Consider the following 13248-nt stretch of genomic DNA (forward strand, 5'->3'; position numbering starts at 1 on the left):
TGTTTACAACTTCTGTGTACAAAGCTTTCTTATGTTTGCATTGCCTTTTTGCTGTACAGATTTCAAATATTAAATCATACTTGCAATGGAAGTTTCTAAATTTATATCCTACCCCTTTCTTCATACTTTTTGAAACCTCCCCCCCCCCCCCCGCATCCCACAATATCAATTCTGTTTTAGTAATCCTATGCCTGCAAGTTACAAGTTCTTTTCCCTTCTCCTTCTAAATATTCAATTACTGATAGCGGTTATTACTATGTGGCCTTCTTGTTTTACTGTATTATTAGACAAATATAGATTTCTTGTTCTAATTTAGTGGAAATAGTTTTTTGCACAGAACATCCAAACACTTATTTTAAAAAGTTCTTGCTTGCTAAATAACTATTCAGAAAAACTTTTAAACAGGTCCATCTTTACAATTTTATTGTTAATCCTCATGATTTTATTTGGGTATTAATAAGGGAAGAAAACTTTATATCGATTGCTTGTTCAGAGATGCAAAAAGTCTGTGGTAAATCTTAGATTTAAAGGGGGGGGGAGAGAACATGCATGGAGCTGTCCATGGTTGTCTTTCTCATATAATGAGTTTTTAAAAATGTTTTTTGCTCAGCCAACTTGCTGTATCACACTCCCTGTTAACATTGCAAGCTTTCAATATCAAACGACCGATTTAGAAATGTTTACTTTGGTTCCCAAAACTCCATAGTGAACAAATATTGTGAGGTTCCTGTGAAGGAGCTAAAAACACAGAATTTAATCAATCACCGTGACCCCAAATTTCATAGTGTTACTTGAGAATAGAGCACACTAACTTCTCACAGTTTATGAAGTTTTGACAAGGGTAACATTGGGAAATATTAAATTTGTTTCTGTCGGTGACGAGCTTGGTACTCTAGTTCTGGCAAAGTTCTATGATAATCTTTTCTAAGTCCTTTTGCTAACTAATATTGAACGAGACTTGCAAATCTTGCAGCTGGACTTAATATTTGGCTGCATGATAAATGGTTTCTATGACACTAGGACAATGTAAACAACAAATCCCTCACTTTGGTTTACCTGCTTGCTCTTGAAATGAAATCTTGTCCTTATGTGACCTGGCATGTTCTGGAAGAAGTAAAGCATTTCTCTCAAGTTTGTATAATACGATATCTGGAAGAGGAGTGGAGAGGGAATTATTCAACTAAAAGTTTAGCCTTACAAAATTTAAAATCCCAAGCGGTATATAAACATTAAAAAAACTTTGGACAGCTAATCCTAGGAAATGAGTTTTATGGATAGAATTCAACAAGGCTTCAGAAATGGTTCCATCTGCTGCCTAGCAGCTGGTGAAAGGATAAATTTAATTCATTAATTCATTTGTAAAAAAGGATCCAAGTAGTAAAGACTTCATTGCTCATAATGCATATAGGTGGAAATCAAAGCTGAAATTTGGCATAATAGACCATCTTTTATAATGAGCAATATTTTTGTCACTATTTTCCCAACAATTCTGAAAATGTATCTAACATGTTTTGAAAGATGAAAACCACTGTTTTCATTTTTATATTTTTAATAACATTGTAGTTACAAGACCATAGTTCTTTTTCTCAGTGTAGAGGACAATGTGTTTGTGAGGTCTCACATTTTCTTATGTGAGAACTTCATTGTATGCAACTTTGAAAAACTGATGGACTATAATTTACGTTTGTTCTGTGTAAAGACAATACTCTAGAATAAATTTGGAAATATTATCAGTCTCAGTTCAAACTGAAACATTTTCCCTACTATTCAAAATGAAAAATTAATATATTTATTTTTTAAAAAGTCAGGTATCTCCCAAAGTTAAAAACTACAAAAGACACATTTGTTTCTCATTGTTATTGTCCTCATAAATAGAAGTTATTTTTCTAATTCTCTGATCCCTTCTTCTTCCATAACTACTATATAAAGAAGTTTTACAGGAGTCATACATTGCAATCAAGTAACTTTTTACTGCTGGTGATTTAACTGTAGTACAAAAAGTTAGTACCATTCCAAGTATTTTCACTTTAAAAGTCGTCTTCATCAAACGTGCTAATTTAAACAAGAGTTCGAATAAAGTAAAGGCAGAGGACAAACACCATTTGGGGCACATCATTTGTTTATCCTTCTTCCCATCATCTGTTAAATCTGTTTAAAAACTTTGAGAAATACAAACTTTGAGATTTCTGAACATTTTACCAATCATCCTTAAGTACTTATTTTTAAAGCATGTATAGGTAGGAAAATGCTGAATACTTTCAGCAATAAAGTTTAGACACTAAAGCAATTCTACTACATGCCTTGTTGAGTATGCAAAATGTGTGCATTTGGGGGTGTTTCTGCCTGAGATGATGATTTCATGAATGATACTTGGCTTCTGTTGTTTCCTCTGTAGCCCACAGCTCACTGTGGTGGGTTTGTTGGATTTACTATAAAGGTTCTGTTCGCACCCTGTGGGTTGGGTTAAGAATTAGGATTTATGCATTTACTTCTACTGCTGCATTGTTTATACAGCTTTGGTTTAGTTTTGATCCCTTTTTTTGCCTTTGAGGCTCTTCCACAGTGTCAGCTGCTGACTGATAGTAGGAGAACGGCCTCGTGGTGTGAATGAAAGGGACCTAGCGGTTGGTAAACAGAGATAAGGAATAAATAGAGCACAGGCAAAAGGAGATAGTTCTGTGAGAGCCCAGATTGCCGCCAGTCTGTTCAAGTGAGATGCAGTGCCTGTCCTTTTCCCAGATTAAATTAGTGTGCGAAATCTCCAGTGACCTCCTCCCCTTCTCCCCATACTCTTTAGCCAAGCTGAACAGCCTCTGCTGTAAAGTATTCATTTTATCCAGGGACAAGTTGGACAATAGAACTCTCCCTGATACTTATGGACAGCTGTCGTCATTCAGAGGGCTTTTCAGCATTTCATTTTTCATAGGAGTTAAAAGGGTTTATGCCTTGTAACTGAAGAGAGGGCAGAAATACATGGGTGCCAACTCTGAGGTTGCCTAGAAAGAGAAAAAGCAAGAGAGAAAATGCACCTTTGCCAACCTGTGAAAGATTGTTCATCTTGTTGTTTAGCTGTTGTTTAAAGGGATTTTTGTACAATAATGTGATTAGTCTGAAGCATGAACTGGATGGAGGAAATGACAATCAGCTGCAGGAACACTCAGGGTCTCCAAAGTTACTGCAATTATTAAAGGTCATGAGTGTAATCTTTCTGACTGTCCCACTCCTTTCTCCCCCCAAGTGTTTGTGTTTAAATTTTGCTTCCTCTTCCCTTTAGCAAGCTCCCAAGAAACATTAAAGCCTCATGAGATACCTCTGTGGTCTCGGGTTTTTTTTAGTGATTTACTGCAAATATATTCAGCATCTGACTGATTAAATAGACCTTCGGCAACCTTGAGGGTCACTGTGTAGAGTATGTACATAGAAAATGCATCAGCCCATTGTACCCTGGCAGCTAATGAGATTGGTCGTTAAGTAAATGACACAAAGCCTACAAAAAAAGCTTAGCAGCTCACTAGAGTATCACAGAGTGTCCCTGCACACCACACAACGACACAAACACTGGACTAACCTAGCCCACCCCTGCTTTATTCTACATCACTGCTTCCCTGATGTCAGCGCGAGAGGCAGAACAAAGGCTAAAAGGCACACGGTAAGTCAGTCTGACAATTATGCCCTGGGGAAAAAGTAGAGCAAATCTTAGCCTAAGCATAGGCTTGGAAGTCCGTTTTGGACAAGTAGGTCATAACGAAAGGATTGCTTTTGTGACACTTCTGAATAAGGGAAATGTCTCTGGAATCGGTGCCTCTTTCCCTGGGTGTCATCTTTACAAAAGTTTTGAATTTCTAAAGTAAACTGGATACTCAGAACGGGATACTCAGCCAACTTAATGTGGTTGTGGCTTAAGAGGATGTTGTGGGGAGAAATGCATTATCACAATAAAGGGCAACCCAGCTGAACAATTTCACAAGAATTCGTTGTTTTCTAGATTTCTCCAAAAGCAACATTTTTTTTGCTGATACGGGGTGGAAATAACTGTGTATTAATTTCAAATTTCAATCTACATGCCAGATGCTTATTCACTTGAATAAATGGCATGGCATTTATAACCATGTGTACTGAAATGAAGCTTTTTATCATCTTGGATTTTGAGATGGAAACGACAGCATTCAATCATGTTGCTTCCCCCTCCTGCCACATTTGACCACTTGTTTTTGTTGAAAATAAAAAAAGATGTGAGGATGTGTTGGTTACAATCATAACATCAATTGCTCCCTTTCTATCCTCCTCTATCTCTTTTAATTTGTGCGAGATAAAAGCAGCAACTAGCCTTGTTTGTTTACCTGTGTACATGTTGTTTTAATGTGGAACAGTAATGACTGAGTTTGGTAGATCAAAGGGTCCCTTTCACTGCATCTGTTCTTTTTTTCATGCTGCAACAAATATTGACAACAGGAAGTTGCAAGAAAGTCTTCTTCATGCACCTGAATTATTTTCTGCTGCTTTCCCCTTTAATACGCTTAAATTTCAAGTCATAGTTCCAGATGAATCACAAATTGTCAAAACATTTAAATAGAAGTGATAATGATATCGCAGGTTTCCATTTCATAGACTGAAATATTGAGTATTCACTTGCATTTTCACAAAAACTTTCTTTTACAATGCTGAAACTATTACATTTTTTAAACGAGCATGTTTATTTGATTAGATGTTAGAATGCTCAGATCACTTTATGAAACTTTTCCTGCACTGTTACTTTCATCTCACAAAATCTTGTCTCAGATACACTTATCCAGAAGTAAGTGTCACTATTTCAGCACTATTTACTTTCAAATGTACATGTACTGAACAGAATGATGTACAACTATAATCCAGATCATAATAGGAATTTTCACATAGATAGTAGAAGTGTTATTTGTGGCAGGTAACAATGTCCATAGGATGTTTGAAAAGTTAAATTGTTAACAATGTCAATAACATGATTAGTAATCTGTGCATAGAAAGTACCAGGTTATCCATCTGCAACTGTACTTTACACCCTCAATTTTTTTTTCTGCTTGGACAGTTGATTGAGAAGTGTGTGAACAAGCTCAAGTTGCTAATTATGACTTTGCCATATGCACATAGGTGTTTGTATCTCAGTAATGTATATATTTGTTTAATTCTACATAACATGGAATGCAACTGTGAGTTCTTATCAAATAAATACATACATATATACATAACACACTGTAAGGAAATAATTATATCTAGTAAATCATGCTAAAATCACCAGCATTAATTTGCAGGTAGAATTTTGTCATAAGCGTTAATACTCCTCTGTAGATGTGGGTTTGTATTTGTAATATCTCATAGACAACTTTCATAAAGTCATGAAGTGATCCATCCTGTATTATTTTCCCACTGTGCAGAGTTATAATGAGTGGTATCCACTTTTGTCAAGTCTTCGTTTATCCGCTTATGGTGAACATGTCTTGGTTTAAAGGTGTAAAGGTGTCTTTTGCAATGCTTAGATAATAATCATTTTTGCAATATCTGTTTAACGATAACATATCTGGCAGGTGCTCTGATAACATTCAAAAACCTTTGCAAATTTCCATGAGTTCTCTCTATCCCACTGATTTTTTCTCTTATAGGCATCCCTTTACTAAAATAAAGATAAAAAATCAATTGTTCCCCTATGGATTTCATCATTTTATCATTACCAACTCGGGATGGGTGGTCTGAAATCCCTCTGACAAAGTAAGAAGACTCTCTTAAACAGGACAGAGAACACAGCTGACCATAATGTACTTTATTTCAAAAACCTGTGTTTTAAAACTGGGGAATGCTTTTCTAATCTGACTGCTTCTAACTCTGGGTTTTCACTATCTTCATTTCAGATATCAAGAACTGACAAGTGTGTCCTCCCCAACTCCCATGCACACACATACAAGCACATCCCAATAATCTTTCTCAAGGTGCTTTTGGACTCTGACACCTGTTTGTGAGAGTGAAACACAGTGCTACCTGTATAGACACGTGCACCACCAGATATTCACTGCAGGAGGTGAAACATTAAATCCAAGTATCAAGTTATGTGAAACAAGATGAAGTTTGTGCATGGAGGTTTTTGCCTACTTTCACAGATGTGGAATTGTTGTTTGATGATTACTTTACATACTTTTGTGGCAGCACTGAACCTGAGTAACTTTAGACAAAAAAGCATATTTGTCTTTTAACTCTAAGCTCGTGAGTTCACCTCATACCAAAAATCAAAGTCATTCATTACTCAGTACAAAGACATATAAAAGTCCCCTTCCTGGGTCTCTGTTGTTCATTGGAATAGATGGTGTTGGGCTAGATGGACAACAAATATTAGAAGCATCTCATATTTCTATGTTCCTATCTTTGAGAAGTGGTTATGGCAAAAGTTTGTTGCTAAAAGTTAACTTTTCCCCAATGTGCTTATTATAAATGCTTGATATATAGCTAAGGAGGAGTATCAACTAATCAAAAAAGTGCAATTTTTGGAGCTGCAATACATAACTGAATACTTAACTTTTGCTCTAGTTAAGCAAACTAGCTGAAACAATACAGCAATTGCTGTAGATTTTTGAGATCGCAGATGTAGCTGCCACGTGTTATTTTTCATTTCAGTACAATTTGGAACAGTTCAACAGTTTTGCTTGCAAGTTGCTGGCTTTGAAAAGTTAATGCCTTCTGACTTCCTTGGTTATTTTCTACTTATAATGTAACGGAAAATATATTCCCATGCTGCAACCTGTTGTGTAAAAATGATCTGCACCTCATACCCACCCTACTTTTACATTATATATGAACAGCTAGATCAGTTAAACAAAATAACCTTCTCTTTCCAAGACATACTATGAAATTTCAAATCAATAATCTCCACTCTAACAATTTACATTATTGTAATTCTGATTTTGCTCAAGTTTTTTTTAAATCCACTTAAAAGGGATGAAATAATTCTTTGTATTATAGCATAAGATATATGACATATACTTTGCATTCCCAGTCTGATGGCACTAACTGATATTTACAATGTCCAAATGCAATCAAACATTTAAATGGGACCTCTCCAAAGGGGACTATGTTTTCATGGTGCTGAATAAAATTGTTCTTCGGTGACATTTTCTTGTCCCTTAATTATAGTATGAAGATATAAATCCATTTGCAAACAAAATTGCTCCTTTTTCTAAATTATGTTTTTTGTGCTTGTTAAAATGGCCCAGCAATGTCAATTTAATGTGATTCTTTTTTCTTTTTGCATTTGTATGTTGTGTCATACTCCTCAACTTATTTCAATAGAAATTGAACTGAGCTTAAGCAAAGATTATTCCAAAAAGGTGTGCCTAAAACTATAGGGTTTGTGTGTGTGTGTGTAAGATGCATTGTGGCGCTAACCATTGCATGTCATCTTGGATCTATGCATGCCAATCTACTTTCACGCATCTAAGTTTTGGCAACAAATACATGTCAGAAAACCCATTATAACCTATAACTTGTGTTATTCAAGTATGGGTGAAAAAGGGGTTAATACTATATGCTTCAAAATACAACAATAATAGCTTGTTTTTAACAACAAATGAAATATGGCTATCCAATGCAAACATGAAGCCATGGATGTCTTTTTCTGAAAAATTCCAGAATAATGACTATAATATGTCAAGTTTTACCAATTTTTGCCTACAAGTTGCAATAACTCTAAGATGCAAATACTGATTTATCACTTTTTAAAACAATGATAATAAGATAACCCTACATGTATTTTTGAGTGGTCAAATAATACCTTTAAAAAATCTGTACCATTAGATCACTTGTGCTTTAGAGGAAAGTACAAAAATGTTGGGTTTGTAGGGAAGTTGCTTGAACAGAGCTTTGCTTTATCTGTTCTGCATGAGAACCATCATTCTCTGCAAAAAGGGTTAAAGAAAATGCATTCTGTTGCATCTGCTTATTAAATCCCTTACTTTAGTAGAAATTCAAATTTTGTAAGATTATTCGTTTTATTGATGCATATAATTATAATCACAAGCCATCTGCTGATTTGGCAGGCATGGTTAAAATCTCTAACTCTCATAACCTTTCAAGTACAGTGCCCTTGGGACTCTATTTCACTTTTATATTTGGAAAACACATATGAACAAACAAGAGAGGTCATCTGCCAAAAGTCAGACCTGTTAAAATCTCCCCATTTTTAGAGGCGAGGGAGAGAAGAGGAATGTATTTTTCCAGAGTATTGTGCATGTGTGTGTTTTATATTCTATCTTCAGAACAAATTATTCTTTCTGTTAGGGACTCTGATTTATTTTTATTTTTTTGCTAAGGATTAAAGCTATTTCTTTCTCACTTGGGAACAGGGTACCAAAGCTAAACTGAAAGAAGAAATAATTGTTACAGGTGGAAAAAAGACATTTGAGCTCACTTATATTTGAAACACATTTTGTTTGAAGAATGGGTGTAGCAAAATTATAAAGATACTGCAAAACAAAAAACCTTCCAAAACACAACTATACAGTACTGAAAAATACAACATTTTGAGTTCAGATCTTAGACATCTCTGTCTAAGCCCTGATAGATTATTATTTTGATAATAATAACTGACCTCACCATATTGATTTAAGTATTACAATAAAATAATCATGTGAAGTAGTATACAAATCCTGTGTTTGAAAAAATATACATCGTGTTACTCTTTGGAAATATTCCTCAAAAACATGTTTCTGGATTTTATCAGTACTTCTGCTTCTAACATGGGACAATTGGTGCTACATTTGGCACTAACAGTTACCATTCACCATGAAGAACAATGATCTTTCATTTTGAAGACCAGGTATAATGATAAAAAAAATGTAATGCCAACTCTTTCTTACCATGGCTTGTACTATTAAGAGAGACATGTTTGTGTTCTGCTGGCAACTTGTCTATGTTTGTTAGGTATCGTGCACTCTGACTTTTACTGACAAGAGAAATAAGAGTTTGTGGATTGAGACACTTTATTCAAATTCAAATAATTCTTCATTTGACTATCTTGTAAAATGAAACTGAAATTTTGATAGGAAGTACAGAAGAAGTAAAAGCAATAGGATAATGCTCAGAGTATGTTGAAATATTAATGGGATGTTCCAAATCCAAAAATGTTTAATAGCAAAGCAAACCTTTTGCTATTAAGAGGCAATAATGTTAGGCCTGTCTTATTATGTTACAGTAAGCTAAAATGTTGCCTCTTATTAAGGAAAGACAAATACAATACGATCACATCGTCTTTTGGATGAGAGTTTGATTCTTACACCACACACTGCTTAAAGGAAAACCAGGATGTTAATGAACATCTTTGAAAGCGCCTGGACAGTTGAAACTAGGGAAACTGGCTGGCTGTAGTTCTGGTTTATTTTGCAACCAATTAAGTATGGCATCTGTTGAAACTCAGGAAACTCAGATTCCCTCCTCCTTTACACAGAGTTATTTGAACTGTTTGCCTTTCCCATGGAAATCACAGTCATTCTAGAAATCAAGTAAAGGATATACCCTGTCAAGGCAAAAATCTGTTAAATGCCACAGTCTGTGTGCAGGTGTCGGTTCGAAGGAGACAAATGCACAAAATGATCAAGAACAAAATGATCATCCATAGAATTGTATGTTGTCCTCAGCTTTGTTGGTATAAAAATGCTACATGATGGCAAATGGCCATGTGAGGAACCAGTTTTCTGCAGCACCCAACCTACTATGCATAAATTATGCCATATTTCTACTTCTCTCCAGTTCCATTTGAGTGTAAAAGGTCCATGGTAATGCAGTGATTAGAGTGTTGAACTGGGGCTTAGGAGACCCAGGTTCAGTTCCCAACTCAGTAGGCAACTTATTCTCTCTCAGACCTCATGCCCAGAGTGTAAGCAGAGAAAAACTTATATCCCACCTAGAAGTCATTGTAGGGAAGTAAATACAATAAAATGAACTAGCATGGTGTAGTGAGTTGAGAATTGGACTATGATTCTGGAGAGCAGATTTCAAATTACAACTCAGCTGGATGTCTTTGGGGAAGTCAAAGGTAAACACCCTCTAAACAAATAGTGCCAAGAAAACCACACAATAACTTTACCTTAGGGTTGGAAGCAACTTGAAGGTACAAAACAGCAACAAAATTAACTTTTGTCCTGAGCCCATGCTATAGGCTCTGTGCTTTCACTATAGATACTTTCTGTTTGTGGCTGTCAATGTGTAAAGCATGTAGCTATTTCCTCTATTTAGCACTGTTTACACAAAGTGTCAGCCACAATCACAGTACTAGAATATAAATGGGAATTTCTACATCTGGAATTCAGTCTAAAGTCAAGGAAGTTATTTTGATCCATATGGCAGAAAATATTGCAAACATATCTCTAGATCTGGCAGTAAATCCCTCCCTATAAATAACAAATCAATGCCTAATATTTTGCTGCCCATTTGCAGTATTGTAAAATGTCTTCTTTGGACTACCCAGGGATGGAACTGGCTCTACATAGGCTCCTTGATCTTGATCACATACTTTCACAACCACTGACATTTCAGTCTTAAAGACCTTGGTCTTCTATTGTCTTCCATTCTTGTCTCCAAATACTACTGTAATATGAACTGTAAGATAAATACTTACATTTACTCAAGTCTAATGCACCATCAAATCTAATGCGCACCTCAATTTTCAAAACCCTGAAACCAAAAAATGTATTTTCTGGCAAATCTTTGTAATTTGGCCAAAAAAGGTGCACAGTACAGTGGCTGCATATTTAGAATTCCTTCTTTAAAAACAAAAGTGTTAAAATACCAAACTTTCAGCATCTATGCAGTAGACTTAATCCACTTTAACTGCCTTGCCTCAATACTATGGGGTCATGAGCGCTATAGTTTGGGATCATGAGGGCTGTCAAAGAATGCTGATGCTTCACCAAACTACAAATCCCAGCAATGCATAGTATTGAGCGAGAGCAATTAAATTAGAAATGACATCCCTCAAATAGACGTTCCAGGTACTCCTGAAAGAACTTCCCCTTTTGCTTTGGCCCAGCACTAAGATTACATTACGCAAATCTAATGCACATCCTAATTTTGGGAAAGCAATTTAGCCCCAAAAAGATTAGTACTAGATTCGAATAACTGCAGAGTGTTTTGTTTTTTGTTTTTTTTGGCTGGAGTGGGTTTTTTTATATTGTTCAGGATAACTTATAAATGAGCAACAGGGTGGTGATGTCAGACCTGAAGTATCTTATCAGCAACCATCTTATCAAATGTCACTGTTATTGTAGTTCTGACCATGCATATTTTTAACTAATGTTAGTCTGTTGTGGTATCAGATGAACATTTTTCTCCCCCATTGCTACTGGAAATATATTCATTGATATAAAGAGTGTGAGCAAATTGACCCCAATACCTAATTTTATCTCATGTATTTCCTTTGTTGTTAAGAGGGAAGGGACACTTTGACACCCCTTAAAATCAAGCAGTGCTTCGACTTGGTTGGGCTTTTAGTCCCACAATTGATACACGGAAGTGACTAAGATATTATCTTCAATACAAAACAAGTAGCAACAGAAACATATTTTATACATCTATTTTCTAAACAAGCATGTGCTACAATTTGTTGTTCTTTCATGATTCTGATTCTCTATGCATCATTTTCTCTTTTCATCCACTGTGATAGGACAGAAGTCAAAAAGAATTGGGAAATATATAAGGAGAGTTCATGCAGTGATTGTATCTCTTCATGCATAAGACACAGAAATCATTTGCCACAGAGATGATGTCTTCATTGGCTTGTTCAGGGGCAAATGTTATGGATGAACCCTCTCTCTGAGTCTTGTTTCCAGTTTTACAATTAGTCAGAGCTTGGAATACATATTTTCTTGCACTATAACTTCCAAATATGCAGTGAGAAAGGCCACTGCATTAAGCAGGATGGCTGCAGGATTATGACAATTATAATCCATTTTCCTCCAAACTCTGCATTTAGTAGTATGCAAAGCAAAAACTGATCTTTTAGCCATTTGCTCTTATTATCTGTCTGAAACAGCTTTGATATACATGGTTGTTTCAGATACATTTCAGGTGCCAGTGTCTAAATCTTATTTTTGCCAACCAACCCTGAAATACCAAGACAGAGCACAATGAATTTGATTGGATAAGGACTGTTTTATTCAACCTAGGACTTATGTACAGAGTTTTGAACTTGGAAAGGAGCAAGATTATGATGTAGGTGCCATTCCTTGACTTTCTCCCCAGCCTCCCCTGGGCGAACCACCTGAGCCCCTAGGATAATAGTTCTCAACCTGGGGTTCCCAGATGTTTTTGGCCTACAACTCCCAGAAGTCCTAGCCAGTTTACCAGCTCTTAGGATTTCTGGGAGTTGAAGGCCAAAAACATCTGGGGGCCCCAGGCTGAGAACCACTTCCCTAGGGTAACTAAATAGATGAGTTGTTCCTCACCTGGCCACATACTAGGAGGCAGACCCAAGGAACCCACATAAGAGGGACTTTTCACTCTTAAGGATTTGATTATTTTTCCCCACCAATTTCAAAAGGATTTCCTGTGTTTGTACTATTTGTTTCTAGAACTAGATAATTTTGAGTGACTTTCCACTCCTTTATAATGATGTTCTAACTTTTTATTGCTATAGATTCTTTTATATCTTGCCATTTTAAACTCGCCTTTTAAAAACCTGCCTTGGGGATCCATTGGGATTGAAGGTGTAGAATACTACATTCTGTAAATTAATCAATACAATCCTATGGGATTTCTACAATGTACTCTCCATCAAAAAACTGAAAGGCTCCTGCAAAAATATATTAAAAACATAATGAAACACAGGATGAAGTAAAGTTCCTAAAACATTTTTACTCTTACTGTAAGTTACAATACTTTGCTTCATGGTTTTTCATTACCAGCTTGTAAGAAAAGTAAATTCAAAAGCTGCAGGACTTTTAAAAGCAAACTTTTCTTCACTTATATTGAAGAAAAAGTCATTCCATATGTGAGAAATAGCTCAAATGGATCTTCAGCAGGTTCCTCTAACTTTCCTTTTCATTCTCACAGACCAACTATTTTCTCCTTGTAGCTTTACCAGTATTTCCATATTTCTCCCTCTCACCTCTTTTGAAGTATACCATACCATTTTTCATTCACACATGAAGTCTGACTTTATACAGTATCGCAAACAAAGGGGGGAAAACCCTGTGGTCTGCTTTGGCAAGAAGAAACCTGTTGCTTCCAATGTGCTAT

The 13248-nt window shown here is 35.8% G+C and overlaps 1 protein-coding gene across 6 annotated transcripts in view; it reads left to right on the top strand.

The window, feature by feature from the left end:
- st18 (ST18 C2H2C-type zinc finger transcription factor) overlaps nucleotides 1–13248 on the top strand; it is a 248617-nt gene that overhangs the window by 86586 nt on the left and 148783 nt on the right. Inside the window, exon 1 of one of the 6 annotated variants that reach the window (XM_062980375.1) lies at nucleotides 2329–3649. The exons of 2 other annotated variants lie outside the window; for them this stretch is intronic. In XM_062980375.1, the coding sequence (XP_062836445.1) occupies nucleotides 3476–3649 (174 nt within the window). In that variant the 5' untranslated portion in view covers nucleotides 2329–3475. Of the gene's footprint in view, nucleotides 1–2328; nucleotides 3650–13248 lie in introns of those variants that run through there. 3 more of the 6 variants (XM_062980373.1, XM_062980372.1, XM_008116197.3) reach the window with 3 other exon arrangements.

This window comes from Anolis carolinensis, chromosome 4 (genome assembly GCF_035594765.1).
Source record: "Anolis carolinensis isolate JA03-04 chromosome 4, rAnoCar3.1.pri, whole genome shotgun sequence".
Taxonomy (NCBI): domain Eukaryota; kingdom Metazoa; phylum Chordata; class Lepidosauria; order Squamata; family Dactyloidae; genus Anolis; species Anolis carolinensis.